The 23,468-nt window shown below is 34.0% G+C and overlaps 2 protein-coding genes across 3 annotated transcripts; one reads left to right on the top strand and one right to left on the bottom strand.

The window, feature by feature from the left end:
- Positions 1-513: 513 nt before the first annotated feature.
- Positions 514-12,770, bottom strand: LOC138329530 (diablo IAP-binding mitochondrial protein-like). Its single transcript, XM_069276592.1, has 5 exons — positions 12,576-12,770; positions 9,006-9,137; positions 7,623-7,754; positions 5,855-5,924; positions 514-1,365 (listed from the first exon to the last, which is right to left on the bottom strand). The coding sequence occupies exons 1-5, from the start codon at positions 12,756-12,758 to the stop codon at positions 863-865; spliced, it is 1,020 nt and encodes a 339-aa protein (XP_069132693.1). The 5' UTR covers positions 12,759-12,770; the 3' UTR covers positions 514-862.
- On the top strand, positions 8,651-22,386 carry LOC138329529 (prenylcysteine oxidase 1-like). Of its 2 annotated transcripts, none has more exons than XM_069276591.1 (5): positions 8,651-8,735; positions 15,822-16,028; positions 16,770-16,950; positions 17,299-17,507; positions 18,140-22,386. In XM_069276591.1, the coding sequence occupies exons 2-5, from the start codon at positions 15,866-15,868 to the stop codon at positions 18,955-18,957; spliced, it is 1,371 nt and encodes a 456-aa protein (XP_069132692.1). In that variant the 5' UTR covers positions 8,651-8,735; positions 15,822-15,865; the 3' UTR covers positions 18,958-22,386. The 2 variants fall into 2 exon arrangements, with proteins under 2 accessions (XP_069132692.1, XP_069132691.1); XM_069276590.1 differs by lacking the exon at positions 8,651-8,735 and adding an exon at positions 12,886-13,076.
- The last annotated feature ends 1,082 nt before the right edge of the window (positions 22,387-23,468 follow it).

Genomic DNA, 23,468 nt, shown 5'->3' with positions numbered 1-23,468 from the left:
ATATGAATAACAAATAGATACACAGTGTATGGTTAAACCATGTGAATCAGGACTACCCAATGATAATCTTTATATCGTCGTTATTCCCTGTGTGTTATTATTATACTCGCCACAGTGTTGGCACCTTCGAACTTATGCTGTGGCAGCAACAGGGTTAATTAAGATACTATCTTATAATTATTACAAATAATTTTGATATTGTAATAGGTTAGTTATATATTAAGTATTTAAGTCTAGATGGTTTTACTCAGAATTAATGTACATCTGTAATTCATTTCTATAATATATACTTCTGTACATCTGTAATTCATTTCTATAATATATACTTCTGTACATCTGTAATTCATTTCTATAATATATACTTCTGTACATCTGTAATTCATTTCTATAATATATACTTCTGTACAAAACTAATTGGCTGGAAAGCCAAAAGTTAAAAAAAGAATTTGAATTTGAGCAGAACTAAGGGACTACGACTAGTAGGAGGGTAAACATGAAGCATTTTGATATTCATAAAGTGATGAATTGATCTTTATTCACAGTTGATCTCCAACATCTTTTTAGGAAAGGGGACTGTTTTACATAAATTTTGTCTTTTATCTGGGGTCGAGGATCAGGACCCAAAAATATAACAACTCCATTCTTTTGATGCATGACATTTACATTGCTAATACATATTTAGTCATAGAAGTACTGAATTTAAAGATTTAAAAAGATTTTGCCAGAATCCTCCTCATGGCAAGGTAAAAAATTACACAAAATACAGTATGATGCAAGGCCAATACTTGTCATTTAACTGGATTTTAAATTCTGGAATAATTATTAAATATTATCTGTATCATAAATTCTGGAATATTTTTTTTCAACTTTCTTTCCACTGATCTGGATCAAATTTATCTTTTTTGATTTCCTCTTGAAATATTTCTTTTTCTGTCGCATTGTCATCTGCGTCCACCTCTATGTTCTCGTTAAATATAACATCACTCTCACTGCTGTCTGTGCAGTTCTCTCCTTCATCATCTACAAAGGTGGCGTAATTGTTCTTTGTCAGTCTGTCAAGGTCATGCATCTTTATCTCCTTTAAAATGTCCTCTGATACTACTGAACTTTCCATTGCATCAGTCTCCTGGAGTTTTTCCTTCCCCTTTCTCTCCTCCGTTCCTTCCTTCTGGATCAGATCCTCTTTTTCCGTTCCTTGACTTTTCTTTTCCTCTTCCTCGGCATGTTTGCTTTCTTTGGCGATGGTTTCTACCTGGATATCTGTCATTTCCTTTTCTGCCTCCAGACTTGCTTCCTGCACTCCCCTCAAGTACATCTGTGAGCTTTGCATAGCCTCGTTAGCGGAGGATACCTGATATTCTACACCTGATAATAAAGTAACAATACATTGAAAAATAAAGTATGCTGTAAAAGCATGTCACAATTATCTAGTTCCAAAGACCTTTGTATGATAATTCAGCAAATTATGTGAGAAATATGTACCTGTCTCCAGAACACATGTACCGGTATATAGTGTAGGATTCTAAAGCTAGCTTTACATTTCTTCTTCATGGAAAAAGTCTTGAAAATGTACCAATTAAATTTTAAAAGATTGGATAACATAAATATTGTACATTGTAATACTTACTAAGGTTAAAGGATCAACATAAAGAAACAATAGGACAATACCTGGTAGGTACATCACTACTTACTTAGATTAAAGGATTAACATCAATAAACAATAGGATAATACCAGGTAGGTACATCACTACTTACTAAGATTAAAGGATTAACATCAATAAACAATAGGATAATACCTGGTAGGTACATCACTACTTACTAAGATTAAAGGATTAACATCAATAAACAATAGGATAATACCAGGTAGGTACATCACTACTTACTAAGATTAAAGGATTAACATCAATAAACAATAGGATAATACCTGGTAGGTACATCACTACTTACTAAGATTAAAGGATTAACATCAATAAACAATAGGATACACGGTTAGTATCTTACAATACAAGGTTTATTTTGGTGCGAGACTTAGGAAAGCCGAGTATGACGAGGCTTTGCCGTAGTCATCTCGGCTTTCCGTGTTCGAGCACCAAAATAAACCTTGTATTGTAAGATACTAACCGTGTATTCTGTTTATCCTGCAACCATTATGGCATTCAAAACGAAAGCAAATTGACAGTTCCTTACTTTGTTTCGCTCGAAGCGAGACGATTCTTTGATGCGGAGGTAAAAGATTCATTCACTTAACCGAATGAGTAGTGCAACACCTTTTTACTGCCGTGGGAAATAAATAAGCGCATTCACAACAGTCACCGTAATTCTATTCAGTGTGATAAATCACTGTAAAGGAAATGAAATACTCAAAATAACAATAAAATACCCATTAAAGAAATTACTTAACAATACATACCTTTGTCATGAGCCAAGGAAAAAAGACGGCAACCGCCCATACTGAGATTTTCGATAGCGTAAAAAATGACGTCATTTCGATGAATGTGACGTCAAGCGGGACTGAATGGATTCAATACAAGGTAAGGTTCTGGGTCAAGTTAGAAAAAGTGCCGTCAGATATGGAACAAATTCACGTGAATCGTATTGACGGATAAAGCATTAAACGGATTAACATTTATCCGGCAGTAGTTAAAGTATGTGGGACAGTAGGATAATACCTGTAGGTACATCACTACTTACTAAGGGGATAACATCACTAGGATAATACCTGGTAGACATCACTACTTACTAAGATTTAAAGGATTAACATCAATAAACAATAGGAATAATACCTGGTAGGTACATCACTACTTACTAAGATTAAAGGATTAACATCATAAACAATAGGATAATACCTGGTAGGTACATCACTACTTACTTAGATTAAAGGATTAACATCAATAAACAATAGGATAATACCTGGTAGGTACATCACTACTTACTAAGATTAAAGGATTAACATCAATAAACAATAGGATAATACCAGGTAGGTACATCACTACTTACTAAGATTAAAGGATTAACATCAATAAACAATAGGATAATACCTGGTAGGTACATCACTACTTACTAAGATTAAAGGATTAACATCAATAAACAATAGGATAATACCTGGTAGGTACATCACTACTTACTAAGATTAAAGGATTAACATCAATAAACAATAGGATAATACCTGGTAGGTACATCACTACTTACTTAGATTAAAGGATTAACATCAAAGAAACAATAGGATAATACCTGGTAGGTACATCACTACTTACTAAATTAAAGGATTAACATCAATAAACAATAGGATAATACCTGGTAAGGTACAATCACATACTAAGATTAAAGGATTAACATAAAAAAACAATAGGATAATACCAGGTAGGTACATCACTACTTACTAAGATTAAAGGATTAACATCAATAAACAATAGGATAATACCTGGTAGGTACATCACTACTTACTAAGATTAAAGGATTAACATCAATAAACAATAGGATAATACCTGGTAGGTACATCACTACTTACTAAGATTAAAGGATTAACATCAATAAACAATAGGATAATACCTGGTAGGTACATCACTACTTACTAAGATTAAAGGATTAACATCAATAAACAATAGGATAATACCTGGTAGGTACATCACTACTTACTTAGATTAAAGGATTAACATAAATAAACAATAGGAAAATACCTGGTAGGTACATCACTATTACTTAGATTAAAGGATTAACATAAAAAAACAATAGGAAAATACCTGGTAGGTACATCACTACTTACTTAGATTAAAGGATATTACATCAATAAACAATAGGATAATACCTGGTAGGTACATCACTACTTACTTAGATTAAAGGATTAACATCAATAAACAATAGGATAATACCTGGTAGGTACATCACTACTTACTTAGATTAAAGGATTAACATAAAGAAAACAATAGGATAATACCTGGTAGGTACATCACTACTTACTTAGATTAAAGGATTAACATCAATAAACAATAGGATAATACCAGGTAGGTACATCACTACTTACTTAGATTAAAGGATTAACATAAAGAAACAATAGGATAATACCTGGTAGGTACATCACTACTTACTTAGGATTAAAGGATTAACATCAATAAACAATAGGATAATACCAGGTAGGTACATCACTACTTACTAAGATTAAAGGATTAACATCAATAAACAATAGGATAATACCTGGTAGGTACATCACTACTTACTAAGGTTAAAGGATTAACATAAAGAAACAATAGGATAATACCTGGTAGGTACATCACTACTTACTTAGATTAAAGGATTAACATCAATAAACAATAGGATAATACCTGGTAGGTACATCACTACTTACTAAGGTTAAAGGATTAACATAAAGAAACAATAGGATAATACCTGGTAGGTACATCACTACTTACTAAGATTAAAGGATTAACATCAATAAACAATAGGATAATACCTGGTAGGTACATCACTACTTACTTAGATTAAAGGATTAACATAAAGAAACAATAGGATAATACCTGGTAGGTACATCACTAATTACTTAGATTAAAGGATTAACATCAATAAACAATAGGATATACATACCTGGTAGGTACATCACTACTTACTAAGATTAAAGGATTAACATAAAGAAACAATAGGATAATACCTGGTAGGTACATCACTACTTACTTAGATTAAAGGATTAACATCAATAAACAATAGGATAATACCTGGTAGGTACATCACTACTTACTTAGATTAAAGGATTAACATCAATAAACAATAGGATAATACCTGGTAGGTACATCACTACTTACTTAGATTAAAGGATTAACATAAATAAACAATAGGAAAAATACCTGGTAGGTACATCACTACTTACTTAGATTAAAGGATTAACATCAATAAACAATAGGATAATACCTGGTAGGTACATCACTACTTACTATAGATTAAAGGATTAACATCAATAAACAATAGGATAATACCTGGTAGGTACATCACTACTTACTTAGATTAAAGGATTAACATCAATAAACAATAGGATAATACCAGGTAGGTACATCACTACTTACTTAGATTAAAGGATTAACATCAATAAACAATAGGATAATACCTGGTAGGTACATCACTACTTACTTAGATTAAAGGATTAACATCAATAAACAATAGGATAATACCTGGTAGGTACATCACTACTTACTAAGATTAAAGGATTAACATCAATAAACAATAGGATAATACCTGGTAGGTACATCACTACTTACTAAGATTAAAGGATTAACATCAATAAACAATAGGATAATACCTGGTAGGTACATCACTACTTACTAAGATTAAAGGATTAACATCAATAAACAATAGGATAATACCTGGTAGGTACATCACTACTTACTAAGATTAAAGGATTAACATCAATAAAACAATAGGATAATACCTGGTAGGTACATCACTACTTACTTAGATTAAAGGATTAACATAAAGAAACAATAGGATAATACCTGGTAGGTACATCACTACTTACTAAGATTAAAGGATTAACATCAATAAACAATAGGATAATACCTGGTAGGTACATCACTACTTACTAAGATTAAAGGATTAACATCAATAAACAATAGGATAATACCTGGTAGGTACATCACTATTAACTTAGATTAAAGGATTAACATAATCAATAGGAAATACCTGGGTAATAACTACTACAATATTTAGGATAATACATAGGAGGTAGGTACATCACTACTTACTAAGATTAAAGGATTAACATCAATAAACAATAGGATAATACCTGGTAGGTACATCACTACTTACTTAGATTAAAGGATTAACATCAATAAACAATAGGATAATACCTGGTAAGTACATCACTACTTACCTGATATAAGTGCTGCTTCAGCTGCTGAAGAAACCATGGTGACTACGGTCTGGTACAGGAGGGTCAAGTCCTACAATCAAAATCATTAAAAGGACCATCATTCAACTGAAATAAATGAACCATTGTTTGATTACTGCAGTTTTATTTTATGTCTATCTTTGCACCACAGTCAAATGTCAATTTTAAGACAGTTACTAATATACACTCAGAAATCCTTAACTAGAACTTGTGTAAATTGGACAATGTCCTTATAAAATCTGAAAAACATTTTTTCACTATATATTAAAGTACAAAAGTACTCAGTTTATTTTAAGTTTTGCAGTGGACTGACAGCGGTTTTAACCGTTTTGTTTACTTTTAGGTTTAACTTCATTTTGGTTTTTAAGGACAGTTGATTTCATGTGAGTTCATGAAACAAGTGGCCTTTGTTTTGTTGTTTTTTTGCGGATCATAGTGTGCAAATGTGAAAGCTTTAAAAAAAACTTCCGCATACAAATTACATTAAAAAATCAGCATAAATCTTGATAAATTTTATCACCCAATTTCAAAGACTACTTTTTCAGATTTCAAAGGTAAAAAAAATGTATAATCAGCAATCTAGTTAGTTTTATGTCCTATATCATGACCATGACTTCACATAAAACGTTATCAGATAATATCCAGATTTGATCTATTTCCATCACCATATAAACTAACATAATAAGAATAAAAGAAATAAAAATAAAGGCCATAATATTGCCATGGAGGCCAGTTTACCAGAGCAACTGATCAGCAAAGGCTCTCAGGATATATATGGGTGGCTACCTTATACAGTGAACCCTGCCTATAATTAGCACTACCTCTATATAAAAACACCTGGCTATAAAAACCTCTGTCCTTTGGGTGGTCTTTATAGACAGGTTTGACGGTATAGATGTTAATATAAGCCTCAAACTATCCTGATAGAGCAACTATGATGAACATCAAAATTTTATTAAAAGACAAAAACTTCCTATTACCAGTACATATTCTGTCTTTGCATATTACAGAGTTAGCTCCCTTGTGGGTAGGTATCAATTGTTTCGTTATTATTTTGTGAGCACAATTCACGTCATTTTCTCTGAAAAGTATGATGTTACACTCACAAACACATGATGTCACAATTAATACCTACCTGCAAGGGCAGATAACTCTGTAATATGCAAATGCAGAATTGTCCTAGCTTGTACATTACAAATATTGTCTGCCAAATTCTGACAACTCTGTAGACTATTGATAAGCCATATAATGATAGTTCAATGCTTGAACAAATGCTACTAAGGGAAACACAACTATATATGGCCCTAGTTGTCATCAATGTTTCATAACTTTAAGGAATTACTCAACTTAAAATTCTGAAAAATGCATTATAGAAGTTAAGGAAAATGTTTTCATTTAACGAAATTTCCTTAAATTTTGTAATGCATTTCGATAGAGAATTTAAGGTTCCTTAAAGTTAGAGAATGTTGATGGAGCTGGGACCTGGATCCTATCAAATCTTCAAAGTTTCAAAGAAATTCTGGAATATGCAAAGGGTGATAACTAATACAAATATAATCAAGTATTTTATATATAACTTAAATAGATCCTGTAAACCAAAATTAAGAGAAATGGGTAAAACATTTCAAAAAAGATTTCTGCACGCTATGACACAGGTTTGTTAGGCGAAAAAGTTAATCATTATATGGAGGAAAGTGTGAGTAAACAAACTGCAATTCTACTAAAGTTCAACAAATCTGTAATAACTTACTCGTCGTCTTTCCTTGAGTTCGCTGAGTTTATGTCTAGTCTGTAATATCATATCCCACACATGTTCCTCTTCTTTAGGCTTATCAAGGACAGTTAATCGGAACTTCATAAACTTTATCAGAACAAATGTCCACTGAAAGAGAAAACAAGTATTATAAAATATATTAACTTGTCTCACCTGTACATACCATGGATAAAGTATCTAATGTTAATAAGAACTTGATCAAGTCTCAGTAAGATCAAATTCAGACCAACATTGTCAAAAAGTCATCATGAACAAAAATTATTAAAATACACCAAGAAAGTTTTACCCCCAAAGTACCAGGACCAGTCCCAAAGTACCAGGACCAGCCCCAAAGTACAAGGACCAGCCCCAAAACCAGGACCAGCCCCAAAGTACAAGGACCAGCCCCAAAGTACCAGGACCAGCCCCAAAGTACAAGGGCCAGCCCCAAAGTACCAGGACCAGCCCCAAAGAACCAGAACCTAGTACAATATTACTGTTAATATAATTATTTTAATGTTGTCAAATTTTAGCACAAACGTGTGTTTAAACAGATAGGACTGACTTTGTCAGAATTGGGTTTTAAAGCAATTGTTGATGTCACGACAGCCAGAAAAGTAAAACCGTAGTCTTGTTTTCATTAAGATAAGGCGAAACTATCATCAAAGGCGAAAAACAAATGGATAGAAAGACAATGGAATTTCAACCAGGTAGCACAACTCTTACTGGATTTTTCTCTCTTAAAAGAATTTTCCTAAACATGTAGAGGAACAAATTATTCTACCACAATAAGCGGTGTTATTCAACTCTCAGGGTATCAAATAAACAATGCAGCTGATTTTTAACAATTTGTTTATACCACACATGGTATAAACTTGTACGCATTCTGATTGGCTGACACGATGAACTCTGACCGAACTATTTATTTTCTGTGCCATGTCATCATTTGTCAACGTCATCAATAATCGAGTGATGTCATTCTATGTTGTGATCGCTTCTTGACGTCAAAACTGATGTTGGAAAACGTACAGTATGTGATGTGGTTGTTGTGTCAAAAACGTGGTACATAATAATATGTGTTACTCGTTTAGACAGAAAAGGATCTTACTGGTGAGTTTGGTAAAGTAAACAAGTCTGAAATGGACTTGAACTTGATTAAAATGGTTTGATGAATCCTTGGCGGGAAGTAAACGGCAAACAAATTACTTTATCCTCTTCGTATTTCTATCAGCTTAAAGCGATATACTAATAATTGTGGAATAAACAGCTTACACAACTCGTGGTTGTTGGATATGGAATATCATTGTATGGAATTCTTGTTGTGTAACCTCTGTTATACCATATACAACCAGTTCTAACAGTCCTTCAGACATAACTTACCCTTGCATATTCCTTCTCTATGTCTGACAAAGCCACTGTTGTGACAGATAGAAGTCTGAGTGTTGAGTCCAGTGAGGTCAGACTGGCATTCCTCAGAAGATACTCTGTAGTAAGAGTACTAGGATCAGGACTCTAGAAAATACAACTCAAAAGTTTTACTCCTAAATAATAAGAAATATTATCACATACAGGCCAATATTGCATTGTGAATATTCCAACTAGATAAATATATAATAAATCAACTATCAGCTAGGATTCTGCAATTTTTTTTAACTGAATTATGTTTGTATTTCACCTTTCCAACAGATGCCATATTTCAAACAATCAGACATCAAGTCTACTATGTCACCATTCCAACAACTTAGACCATCAGGTCACCATTCACCACTCCAACAGTTTAGACCATCAGGTCACCATTCACCACTCCAACAGTTTAGACCATCAGGTCACCATTCACCACTCCAACAGTTTAGACCATTAGGTCACCATTCACCACTCCCACAGTTTAGACCATCAGGTCACCATTCACCACTCCACCAGTTTATACCATTGGGTCACCATTCACCACTTCAACAGTTTAGACCATCAGGTCACCATTCACCACTCCAACAGTTTATACCATTGGGTCACCATTCACTACTTCAACAGTTTAGACCATTAGGTCACCATTCATCACTCCAACAGTTTATACAATTAGGTCACCATTCACCACTCCAACAGTTTAGACCATTAGGTCACCATTCACCACTCCAACAGTTTATACCATTAGGTCACCATTCACCACTCCAACAGTTTAGACCATCAGGTCACCATTCACCACTCCAACAGTTTAGACCATAAGGTCACCATTCACCACTCCAACAGTTTAGACCATCAGGTCACCATTCACAACTTCAACAGTTTAGACCATTAGGTCACCATTCACCACTCCAACAGTTTAGACCATCAGGTCACCATTCACAACTTCAACAGTTTAGACCATTAGGTCACCATTCACCACTCCCACAGTTAAGACCATCAGGTCACCATTCACCACTCCACCAGTTTATACCATTGGGTCACCATTCACCACTCCACCAGTTTATACCATTGGGTCACCATTCACCACTTCAACAGTTTAGACCATCAGGTCACCATTCACCACTCTAACAGTTTATACCATTAGGTCACCATTCACCACTCCAATAGTTTAGACCATCAGGTCACCATTCACCACTCCAACAGTTTAGACCATTAGGTCACCATTCACCACTCCAACAGTTTAGACCATCAGGTCACCATTCACCACTCCAACAGTTTAGTTCATCAGGTTACCATTCACCACTCCCACAGTTTCGACCATCAGGTCACCATTCACAACTTCAACAGTTTAGACCATTAGGTCACCATTCACCACTCCAACAGTTTAGACCATTAGGTCACCATTCACCACTCCAACAGTTTAGACCATCAGGTCACCATTCACCACTCCAACAGTTTATACCATTAGGTCACCATTCACCACTCCAACAGTTTAGACCATTAGGTCACCATTCACCACTCCCACAGTTAAGACCACTCCAACAGTTTAGACCATCAGGTCACCATTCACCACTCCAACAGTTTATACCATTAGATCACCATTCACCACTCCAACAATTTATACCATTAGGTCACCATTCACCACTCCCACAGTTTAGACCATTAGGTCACCATTCACCACTCACACAGTTAAGACAATTAGGTCACCATTCACAACTTCAACAATTTAGACCATTTGGTCACCATTCACCACTCCAACAGTTTAGACCATCAGGTCACCATTCACCACTCCAACAGTTTAGTTCATCAGGTTACCATTCACCACTCCCACAGTTTAGACCATCAGGTCACCATTCACCATTCCAACAGTTTAGTTCATCAGGTTACCATTCACCACTCCAACAGTTTATACCATCAGGTCACCATTCACAACTTCAACAGTTTAGACCATTAGGTCACCATTCACCACTCCAACACTTTAGACCATTTGGTCACCATTCATCACTCCAACAGTTTAGACCATCAGGTCACCATTCACCACTCCAACAGTTTATACCATCAGGTCACCATTCACCACTCCAACAGTTTAGACCATCAGGTCACCATTCACCACTCCAACAGTTTAGACCATTAGGTCACCATTCACCACTCCAACAGTTTAGACCATCAGGTCACCATTCACCACTCCAACAGTTTATACCATCAGGTCACCATTCACCACTCCAACAGTTTAGACCATCAGGTCACTATTCATCATTTAAACAGTTTAGACCATTAGGTCACCATTCATCATTCAAACACTTTAACAGTTTAGATCATCAGTTCATTATTCACCATATGGATAAAACATGTTTTTGTTTGATGAAATCCAAACATCTTAATTGTGCGCCTCCTTGTAATAGTAGGAGATTTTCCTGTGATTTTGTAATTCCCATCATTTTGTGTTTGTGTCATCACAAAAATCATGTTTTAAAGTCCCAATATGTGTATCTGTCTGATTTTTTCTATTGATTTAGAAGTATTTTGAAAATAAATTCCTGTTGTAAATCATGCAGAGATAAAACTTTAATAATCAAAGTCAAAATGGAGAGAAACAATTCGGACAATGTTGATGAAAATCAAAATAAATATTGAACATGGCTAAGTGGAACCCATTTTTCAAACAATTGGAAATTAGGCGACATTGTAAAGTCATTGCCAAGAACACCATTATACTACCTAAGTTAACTACATAATGTCTTTCCGAACTCTTTTGAGAACGGGTCATGAACTTTTCTATTTCCGTTTAGAAACGATCATATGGCGATCAGTTTAAAATGATGGCATGTTTACTAGCATGAACTTTCAACAAATGCTGTAATAAAGGCAAAGTTAATGAGAAATCATTATCAATACATATATTCTTTGATATATAGCTTAATTTTAACTACATGTATAAATACTAACAATATCTGGGTTGATTGAATGTAACTTGACTTTTTTGCTGCTATTTACGCTATATTATAAGATTGTAACAAGAGGAGAAAATGTAGCGGCCAGACCGGGATTCGAACCCGGTACCCTCAGAACACTAGCCGAGTGCTCTACCGACTGAGCTACCTCAGGACACCGATGATGGACCCAGTCTAATCCCGCTACACTCCTCCCTCCTTTCTCGAAGTCTTCGCCCCCGAAGACATACGGGACCCTTCCAAACACCACCACCGTGGGTTATTTAGTGGGACACCAATTCTGTAACAGGAGAGGAGAAAATGTAGTGGCCAGACCGGGATTCGAACCCGGGACCCTCAGAACACTAGCCGAGTGCTCTACCGACTGAGCTACCTGGTCACCGATGATCGACCCAGTCCAATCCAGCTACAAGATATCGTGAGTTTAATTTCCGGTGGGTTGAACTAATCGAAGGTAAAACTTTATAATCTCAAATTTGATATAGTAGTATTCGCCAGTACCATCTAATCTACCAGAGTTACTTCCCTTGATCTGACAGTATGAAGGAAGGGGAGTAACTCTGGTAGATTAGAATGCTCCATTAACACCATGACACACCTTCAGTTTTTCCACTGTAAGTGACGATTTCCTCTGTTCATTGTCACTGCAAAGTGCGACGAATGACGCTAAGAAGAATATTTTCGGTGTTGGTCTTCTGTAGTTTCCATATGGGAAAATAGCTTTCCTCTGAAGCAAATTTCTGACTCGATTGCATGTAAAACGGAAGCACGTGGACGCCATATTTTTTGTTTACACCGGGAACAAGTAAAGATAGCAGAATATTTTCGGATATGATATTTTGTTGTTTGATTATTTCTTAGATCAAAATACTACAGCATGATATCAAAATATATTTAAATATCAAAACCATTATTCTGATTTGTTCAATGATTATCTTTTATTGGAAAATTACCAGAAATAAACTGAAATACGAAACTAACGCAATAAGAAAAATAATGAAAATGGCGGCCCCCACAGCATTCACGACGGTCTGTTTGATATGTTTGATTATTGGCGTTAATGTTGAAGCGGAAGAAGAATCAAGACCTCCACATATAGGTATTGAAATTATCATTAATATATTAACGTTTTCATGTTTGTATATAGTTTTGAATATTATCCCAAAATTAGTTTTGCAATAGTAATTCTAGAAGTCTAAATTCCAACATATGGTTGATAGCTCCAGACTGTACTGGGACCATACCGGTAGTTGTGATTTTGGAAAAAAAATAATTGTTTGCATCTCATGAAACACATTATTTCCATATAAACAAAATAACACCATCATTAAGTATTCGACAATAGCTCCAGACATTCGGAAATCTGGACGCATAATAGAATATGCACTAGCTACTGTTGTAGTGGAAAATATATCAATTTCTGAAAGTTAGTCAGAAGGTAATATTTTTTCCGCTACAACAGTAGTTAAATATGCACTAGCCGGAGATACTCGGGGCCCTGACACCATGCAGACTTGGACATTATGACAAATAGATGTCTGGTGTAGGACCTGGCCAGAGCGCAGTCTGTGATGTTATTTTTTATTTTTTTTTGCTGCTAGTGATTTGGACTAGTAAACCTTAAAATTTTGTTAGTCCAACTGTACAGCCGATTAGGAGTTTTGCTTCAGCACTTTAGTCATGATCAGTTTTCAATTTTTTACCCAAATTACAGTCTGGATGTGTTTGTGAATGCAAATTCTCACAAAGTGATGCATCCAGACTGAATAATCGCATACAGAATGCACTCAACAAGCACTCTTAAATATAGTATTTACTGATATTAAACGGGTGGGAAGCCACTTGTCAGATTGGACTAGTTCATTACAAATGGCACTAGTCAGGCTGTAAAATAACTAGTTGTGGGCATCAGACTAGTGCTTAAAGTCGCGGACCAAGAGCGCACTACTACATGAAAAGGCGAAACTTGTCGACACTGTTTGATATCGAGCCAGAGTATCTCAGACTATATATATATGCACACAATTACGACTACTGTTCTGCTACAAGTCGACTACTGGTTGGTTCCCAGTACTCAAGTAATTGTGAAAATGATTATGAAAAGCCTAATAATAAGGCTTTTCTAGGTATTAAACACAGAAAATTTGGGAAATAATTGGCATATTGACATACAAGTTCTGACCATAAAATTACCAAATCCATACATACAAATTAAGTTATTAACTCTTTATTTTAGCTGCAATGGTAGATGCCTAAACTTTTTGATCCTGAAGATAAATATTTTAAAATAAAAAAAATATAATCAAGCCCTAGTCATACCTATTATCTTATATAAATAATCATATACTTTGCCAACAGAACGTCAATGGCAAGACAAACTCAAACAGTATTATTCATTTAAATGATGATGTGATTCTGGTTAAAAAAACCACCAGAACATTCAAATGATGGAACAGACTATGCTGCAGACTGAGAATGCATGGTCAACTGGAAAAGAGATTTTTCCCCCTGACAGTGACTTTTCGTCATTGGAATCATAAGATTCACATGATAATGTGTGACAGCATGAATGATCATTTGGCACATTTAAAACATTTATAGATTGTAAGAAAAAAAACGCACAATTTTGCCTTTCATCAATCCAGCTCCTCTACGTATATACTATAACTAATCATATAACTGACCCACTAAATATTACGTTAGAGTGTTTTGGTCTTCTGGAGACAAAAGATTTAACAGAAAATGCTCTGAGCTGGACCTATATATAAACTCATTTCCAAGTGATCTGCAGCTCATATACTTTATTGCACCTGGCAAATATTATATTCCTGCCAGCAGCTTAGCAATCTCTACTTTCACTAATAAAGACAGAGTCATAAAACTGAAATTAAAAACGCTTGTATACGTCTGTAGCACTAGCCTTAGGATATCTGTTTACATTAAGATCCATAAACTTCCTGTGTCAATTTCTATGAGTGATAGGCATATGATCTCAGCCCCAGGCCAGTATACTGTTACTGTATGTTATCAACTGCAGGTAGTGATGAGGTCAAAGCTTGATGGTATGTTAACACCCAAATACTCTTCAGTTTAAAATAGATATAAAATACAAGTCTGGACCCGAACTTGAAAATGATATTTGAGAATGCTAGTATTCTGATATAAATGTACCACCATTACAAAACATAACTATGCTAATAATTACACCTTACAGTGTTTCTTTAAAATATACACTTAATATTCAAATAAGGAAGTGGACCGACTCCAATTTGGTAATACATTATAGCATGATCTGTAGGATAACAGGATATATATAAAGTGTATATATGGACACTGGTATTGTGGTATCTCTGGAAAGAATATATATCTTGAATAAGTTTGTGTATCAATGCTTGTTTTGCTGAAGGCCACAGTCACAGCTTCTAACTAGTTGTAAAATTTCCTTAATACATATTTTATATCCTTTGGCTTTATACCGTTTATGTAAGTTAATAACCACTGAACTGTGTCCAAGGGCTTTATTTGGGAGTAAACTGCAGCACCAGGATTAGTCTGCTAAACCTGCCTATATAATCAGACATTTTTTTGATCTAAAGAATTTAAAAAAGCTTCATAATATACCCAGGCAGGTTTTGTCGGACTAGACAAGGAGGAAGTAGGCAGTGTAGTTAGAGGGATGCTCACTTCTTTTTACTTTGGTAAAGAATAAAACAAATTCAAACAATTTACTTATTTACTGACCAAAAGCTATGCTATCCATTACACTAGCTATATAGCCTACTGGACTATTTTTTCTTGTCGATGTATAATATAATAAGTTATTGTTTGCTCTTTCCACTTGCAGCCATTGTTGGAGGTGGTATTGGAGGAACTTCTACAGCCTACTTCATGAGAGAACAGTTCGGCAGTGAGGCTGTTATAGATCTATACGAAAAAAACGCCATTGGTGGTCGCTTAGCAACCATCAACATCAACAGCAGGGACTACGAGTCTGGGGGCTCCATCATTCACCCAGACAATCTCTATATGGTCAATTTTACAAATATCCTAGGTAACACAACCTTTCAGATTGATGAGGTTTAATAGTTGTAGGATCATCAAATCTTTTGATATTTTTCAGGGATTGGTAAACATAAGTCTAATAGAGAGAAAGTTTTTTTGCACCATTTGCTCTTTGTGGAAAATTTGAAAATTTTATGAGCCTGTATAAACAATATATATGTCAAATGTATATCCACATAGGGGTAATTGCCTTTGCCACTCTTGAAAACAGTCAAAAATAATTACATGTATATGAGTTTCCCTGTTTACATATGACCAGAATACAGAATAAAATGGATAAAGTGAATAAAAGGGCAGTAACTCTTATAGATCTTATAGAATATTTACTTGTCAGCCGTTCTAAGACTGTGGGTTAGAAGTATCTTTTTACATATTTTTTGTGTGTGGAAAGGAGTAAACCTCCATACAGTATTATATATATAAGACATGTTTAAAGAGTTGATAGGTGGTGTAGCATACAACAGAGTCATATAATGTACACATTCATGGAATAACAGAGGACAAGAATAAAGTACAAAGCCTTCAGTAAATTCTATAGTTTCCATTGTCATGAAGGTATGTTAAGTCACAAGAGATATCCACTGTATTTAAATATAGCAGAATACTTCAGTTATACCTTCATTCTTAAGCATGTACCAGATGTTCAGAGAATATATGTTACAATGTTTATATGTAATGTAATCTGGCATCACACAACAATGGATGGAAAGAAATATATGTTTGGTTACAGGCTTAGAGAAAAGAGAGCGATCGTCTGGACAAACCATGGGAATATTTGATGGGGAGGAAATGGTACTGACCACTAGTCCTTATACTGTGGTCACTTTGGCCAAAATGTTCTGGCGGTATGGTATGGATATCTACAATCTTCAAAAGTGGGTCAGTAGTGACCTCCTGGTCAAGTTTAAAAGGTTTGTTTAAGCAATTAAAAAAACAAAAATAGAAGAAATATAAAGTTCAAATAATCACTGTTATCAAATGTTTTTAAGAGTGTATTGTGATAATTATATAAGTTGAAAATGTTTCATTTGGGATAAAATATTGAAATCTGATATAATGCTTTTAAGTAAATATAATTATCAGAAAAATTCACAGAATCTGTCAAATTCAATTTTGCTTCCATGCTTCACATCATAACACAAGGCTAATACAGTTACCAATACAGTGCCCTACAAATTAATTTACAAGTGATCCTCTTACTTCAGACACATTGTAATGTGATCAGATATCTGAATCAGTTACCTCCCCTTTAATTCCAGGATTTACAAGACCCAGGATGCTGGCTTCGCATACACCAACATTCCAGAATTGTTAGCGGCTATGGACCCATCCTTCGCTAATTACCTTAAAAAGTCTATACTAATGGTGATGCGAGAGGAAGGGTTTCATGAAGCCATGATTCATGAACTTGTGTTGGGCGCCATGAGGACCAATTACGGGCAGGGTCTAGAGATTCCAGGTTTTGTTGGTAAAAATCCATTTTATTATTTTGTGGTATTTTGTGGACCAGTGACATTTCCAAAGAAATATTTATGTCATGTAATGGTTGTCAGACATGAATATTAAATGAGGAACATCTTTTTTTAGATATTTGATTATGATCTTTACATAAAGAGATTGTGCAGATACTCAGACCCATCTTGTTGCAACCATTTCAATTTCATGTTAAGGCAGAGCATTTGATGTTTTACAGATACAAGTGGGGGGGGCAAATATTTGTTTTGATAAATTATTTCATAGTAAAGTTTGTGTTTTTTTTTTTTTTATTGTTTGATTTAAAACAATGATAGAGATTTTAAACAAGAAATTAAAGTATGTAATTTTGTCATTATTTGACCAAAATTATGATAAAGACTTAAAACGAGAAATTTAAGTTTGTAATTTTTCATTGTTTGATCAAAATAATGATAATGATATTGAACCAGAAATTAAAGTTTGTAATTTTTCATTGTTTTAACAAAATAATTTTAATTATGATAAAAAAATTGAACCCTAAATTTATTATGTTTGTATGAGTTTTCTGTTATTTTTCATTGAGACAATGTTAAGCCAATGGCATTTTTACCTGTTGTTTATACATGTTCTACTTGTGTTTGACAGGAGCGATATCGATGGCGGGAGTGGAACCAGGACTATGGTCTGTAAAGGGAGGTAATAAAAAGGTCCCACAAAACATTGTCAAACATTCAAAAGTTAATGTCATTCCCGCTGAGGTAAAAATGGTAGAATTTCTGGAAGATGAACCATTCCTATATGAAGTTTATTATAAAGAAAAAAATGGTGAGGCCAAGACCAAGCGATATGATATGGTTGTCATAGCAACGCCTCTTCATGACGGAATATCAGACATTAAATTCGAGGGATTTCAACAGGATATTCACAACTTTCCACAGCAATATCACAAAACTGTTGCGACATTTGTGCACGGAACATTAAATAGTACATATTTTGGAGTGGATAATCCCATCGATATGACGAATGAGGTATTTACATGTAATATGAACTTGCTGATGAATTCGTTTGGACAACACTTGCCTGTGGACTATAGTAGTACCTCAGATAAAGTTCCACCTATTGATGGTAACATTGTGGGAAAGATTTTCTCCAACAGAGAACTCACTCAGGAGGAAGTAAAACTTTACTTCAAATCCATAGAAGAGATTCAAACAGTCTCATGGATGGCCTATCCTGAATATAATTTTAAGAAAACTGACGATTTACCGCCGTTCCTATTAAATGAGAGATTGTATTACGTTAATGCTATAGAGTTAGCCGCGTCCGCCATGGAAATGGAGGCTATAGCTGGAAGAAATATTGCCCTGCTAGCTTATAACCACTGGTATGACAAGTTGGATAAAATAGATGAGAAGTATATGGATCCAAGTCAGATGTCCAGTTCAGAGACTGGAGATCTATAAAGATATCAGGGAATTATCATAACTAATTATCAAATGAGACAATTCAGTTATAAATGATTTTAAAATTAAGTTTGTATGAAAACTAAGATGAATGGGAATTGGTTTGATGAAATCAAATTAGTTCTATATTCGAAGTATAGCTGTATAATCATGAATTGGATCACGGGGAAGAGGTACACCTGCCTCTACTAAAGTCGCCCATATTCTGTCAAACATGGATAAATATGCACATATCTAATAACAATACATGTATATTTTTAAATAAATTTTCTACATGGAAAACACAACTTCAAATACAAAATAATCTATCAACATACCTTTGTTTCAATATGAACGTGAAAAATGCAGTCAGATTTTCCTACTGTATTGGCCTGTGAATTGGACAGGTATTTAGGTAAAGTTGATCTAGTACTCCTATCTGTCGAATAAACTGGCTTAAATGCAAAAAGGCTATTAAACATGTTTTTTCACATAACTTGTCTGTTCAGTCATGCATACAACCATGTCATTAATGTCATAAGACACTTGTGCAATAACACTTTTATGACATCATTGGAAATAATGAGGTTATAATCATAATATGACATCACATGATTGTCTTAATTGACGGAAACATTAAATCTGAGTCTTATTCCGACACCCTTATATAAAAACGAAACTCAAAGTTTTGTCTATATTTCCACAAAATCTAGTTATGTGATAAATATAATCTTACACTCGTGGCTACATAAAATGAAATAGCCTGTCTGAGAATAAAGAAGAACAGTCGGGCAAGGATGGCTAAAGTCGGTAAAAAATGGTGTGAATGTATCCAGTATAATTTCTTATGAAATGGAAAAATAAAATCTCTAGTCAAAATCTGTCTGCGTACGAAGAAATTGATTTAAAGTATGGGAATTCTAAAACGTCCTCCCGGCTCACTATGTCCGTGGTTACATTTCCACGCAGCCTCGCTTTCAATGCTTTCAACTTTTCTTTACTTTAATGGTCAGAACTGGGAAACTATGTAGAACTTGACCGTCGCATATTAATATGTGAGAACTTTTGGAAGGCCAATGAAAGCATTTAGACTGGTTTTCTTTGCCCGACTATTCACTTTAAAGAAGGACTTCATTTTCTCTGAAATATGCTTGGATGGACATAAAGGTCTCATCATACTTAAAGGAAAATTTTATACTATGTGTAGTTCAAATTGTGAATGATTTTGGGAATAGAAAATACAAAAGTTTCTGTTTATCCTTAAATATGTAATGGTTTGGAGAAGCTGATCATGTCAGTCTCTTATCAACATGTATTTTTTATTTGTCAATAATATTTATTTTGGTAGAGGTTTTGTCTTTCTCCTTGTTAAGCATTGTAATTTTGTATGATGTAGCGTGGAAGTGCTAGGAAACACTGAATGCTGAGATTTCTTGTTCATGTTTTTGATATCTTTTTGTTGGGTCATTAGTAACAGATTGAGTAACAGATTGTATGACTTTGGGTGTAGCTTACATTCTGTTTGAGGTGCAGTGCCTGCTTATAATTGTGAATATATTGTCGTTATAATTTTGTATTGAATTTATCTCCCTGTTTCCCACCTGATTGATTTACTCAGGATAAACATGATCACTGGTGGCCATGTGGTATGTGTTCTCCTATTTTGTATTTGTATATTACATAGTTATCTGCTCTTGTGGTTTGGTATTGGTTGTGATGTCATGTGTTTGCGAGCATAGCGTCATATTTGTCACGCTTTTCTGAGAAAATGATGCAAGTTTCGCTCACAAATTAACACTGGATACCTACCCTCAAGGTAGGTAACTCTGTAATATGCAAAGTCGGCATCATCAGAACATTGTTTTGATAAAAATAATTTACCTATTTAAAATCATTAAAGTTGTATGGTCTGTGACTTATTGTATTTTTGGCATAGAAAAAGTATTTAGAGTGTTCTACATATTTTATCCGCCTTCTTTAAGTTTTAAACTTTCGATATTTATAGACTTTTGTAAAGTTCGTATTCGCAAAGTTATTAAACAATTAAATAAAATATTGTGATTAAATGAACCCTGATCTTTTCAGATCCATATGGAGGAGGATCAAACCCTAGTTGCCTATAAGCTATAGGTGAAAGGTCAAATGTATATTACACCACCTGGTCAGTCTTAAATCACCCTGTTGATAACGTTAAACAAAAAACCATTTTGTCCCTTGTACAGTATTACCCGTAGTCATTTTCTATGAATGTGTTCACGTTGCCATAGGATTTGTTCTAAACAGTCGTGTCATATCAATCAAAATACTGAAGATGCCATGTAGCCGGTTATTTTTGTAGGTGAACATTTCTGTGACTGTCTAAAAATGTGGAAATCAAACAAATTTCAGCCTATTTCAAAATTATGTGGTTTGGCTATGGGGAAACATATACCCGGTATTCATAAATTTCTCAATATTTTGCGGATTAAATTCTTGACCATAAAAATGTCACACAAAATCGTGAAAACTATATTTGCTTTATAGTGTAGTACTTTATGAATATGTTTACTTTGTGCTGAGTGTGGCATTAAATTGTTATCAATGGTTCAGACTCATTTTCAAACAGTATAACTGTGTACATCAAGTGCTCTTTATATCTTTTGCAGTTATAAACGAATTGTCGACAATGATTTCCGTTGAATTACGGTCTCGTTTTGAGATTAGTATTAACCCGTCACAAACAGTGATGTTAGTAGGTTGGTTATGGTAATGTCATTGATTTGGATTGACAATTTAACAGAATTGTTCTATCGTATCTTTTACTGCTGTGTTTATATCATAAAGCAAGAAAATGTTCAATCATTGCAACGATTGGAATAAACTGAATCCTGTATTCTGGCGCATGATCAATAGTATAAAACAAAGGTAAAGTGAAAGTTAACAAGTAGTGAATTTTAAATCACCATATTTATTGAAGTGTAGTAAAGTGAAAGAGAGAGGGGTAGAGGGAGAGAGAGAGAGAAATTGAGGAATAACTGCAAGTTTCTATCCGTTGAAAACAAATGCATGGCTCATTGTATTTCTGGATATGTTAGGAATTGAAAGTAAGTTTAGTTATGACATTGTGATAGGTAACTTGTATGTCATCCTGGTAAAATCTGATCACATAAAACAATATTTTACAAATGTAGTCTAGCGGTTTATATGTTGTTATGTCAGTGTTACTATGGCAACTTAAGTATGACAATTTCATAATTTAATTCAGCAATGTAAAAAAAATTGTAAACTTTTGTTATAATTTGATTGGGACCAGGCATTATGTTATGTTTTTTGTCACTGCAGCATATTTTGTTCACCAGTACAGCATTGTTGTAAATTGATTTTTGTTTTGGTGCTATGTGTGTATGTATATGTATGTAGGACGTCCATATGGTGCATGTTTACTCCGTAATAAATCTATTTTGGATTATGTATTGACTTCTTCTATAGTAATGAGTGCACATGTGACTCTTGTTTTGTATCAAACCAAATTCTCACCGTACATAAATCAGAAGATACAAATATTAGTCATTACTATAGGTAGTATAGTAATCAGAGATACAGAATCATTACTATAACAATTAGTTCATTTCTAAGGTAGTAAGATCAGATACACATTAGTCATTACTTAAGTAGTATAAAATCAGAATATAAATTAATCATTTCTAAGGTAGTAAAATCAGATATACATTAGTCATTACTAAGGGTAAGTAAATATCAGAGTACATTAGTCATTCTAAGTATAAATCATAAAATATCATTGATGCAATTAAGTAGATATACATTTCTAAGGTAGTCATTCATATATACATTAGTCATTTATAAGGTAGTAAAATCAGATATACATAAATCAGATAGTCATTTCTAAGGTAGTAAAATCAGATATACATTAGTCATTCTAAGGTAGTAAAATCAGATATACATTAGTCATTCAAGGTAAGTCATTACATTAGTCTTCCTAAGGTAGTAAAATCAGATATACATTAGTCATTCCTAAGGTAGTAAAATCAGATATACATTAGTCATTTCTAAGGTAGTAAAATCAGATATACAATAGTCATTCCTAAGGTAGTAAAATCAGATATACATTAGTCATTACTAAGGTAGTAAAATCAGATATACATTAGTCATTCCTAAGTCATTACTTAAGGTATTCTAAGGTAGTATCAGATATACATTAGTCATTACTAAGGTAGTAAAATCAGATATACATTAGTCATTTCTAAGGTAGTAAAATCAGAGATACATTAGTCATTTCCTAAGGTAGTAAATCAGATATACATTAGTCCATTTCTAAGGTAGTAAGATCAGATATACATTAGTCATTTCTAAGGTAGTAAAATCAGATATACATTAGTCATTTCTAAGGTAGTAAAATCAGATATACATTAGTCATTACTAAGGTAGTAAGATCAGATATACATTAGTCATTTCTAAGGTAGTAAAATCAGATATACATTAGTCATTACTAAGGTAGTAAAATCAGATATACATTAGTCATTTCTAAGGTAGTA

This window comes from Argopecten irradians, chromosome 8, assembly GCF_041381155.1.
Source record: "Argopecten irradians isolate NY chromosome 8, Ai_NY, whole genome shotgun sequence".
NCBI lineage: Eukaryota > Metazoa > Mollusca > Bivalvia > Pectinida > Pectinidae > Argopecten > Argopecten irradians.
Note: the sequence above shows the minus strand (reverse complement) of the source record. Positions and strands in the feature narration are given on the sequence as shown.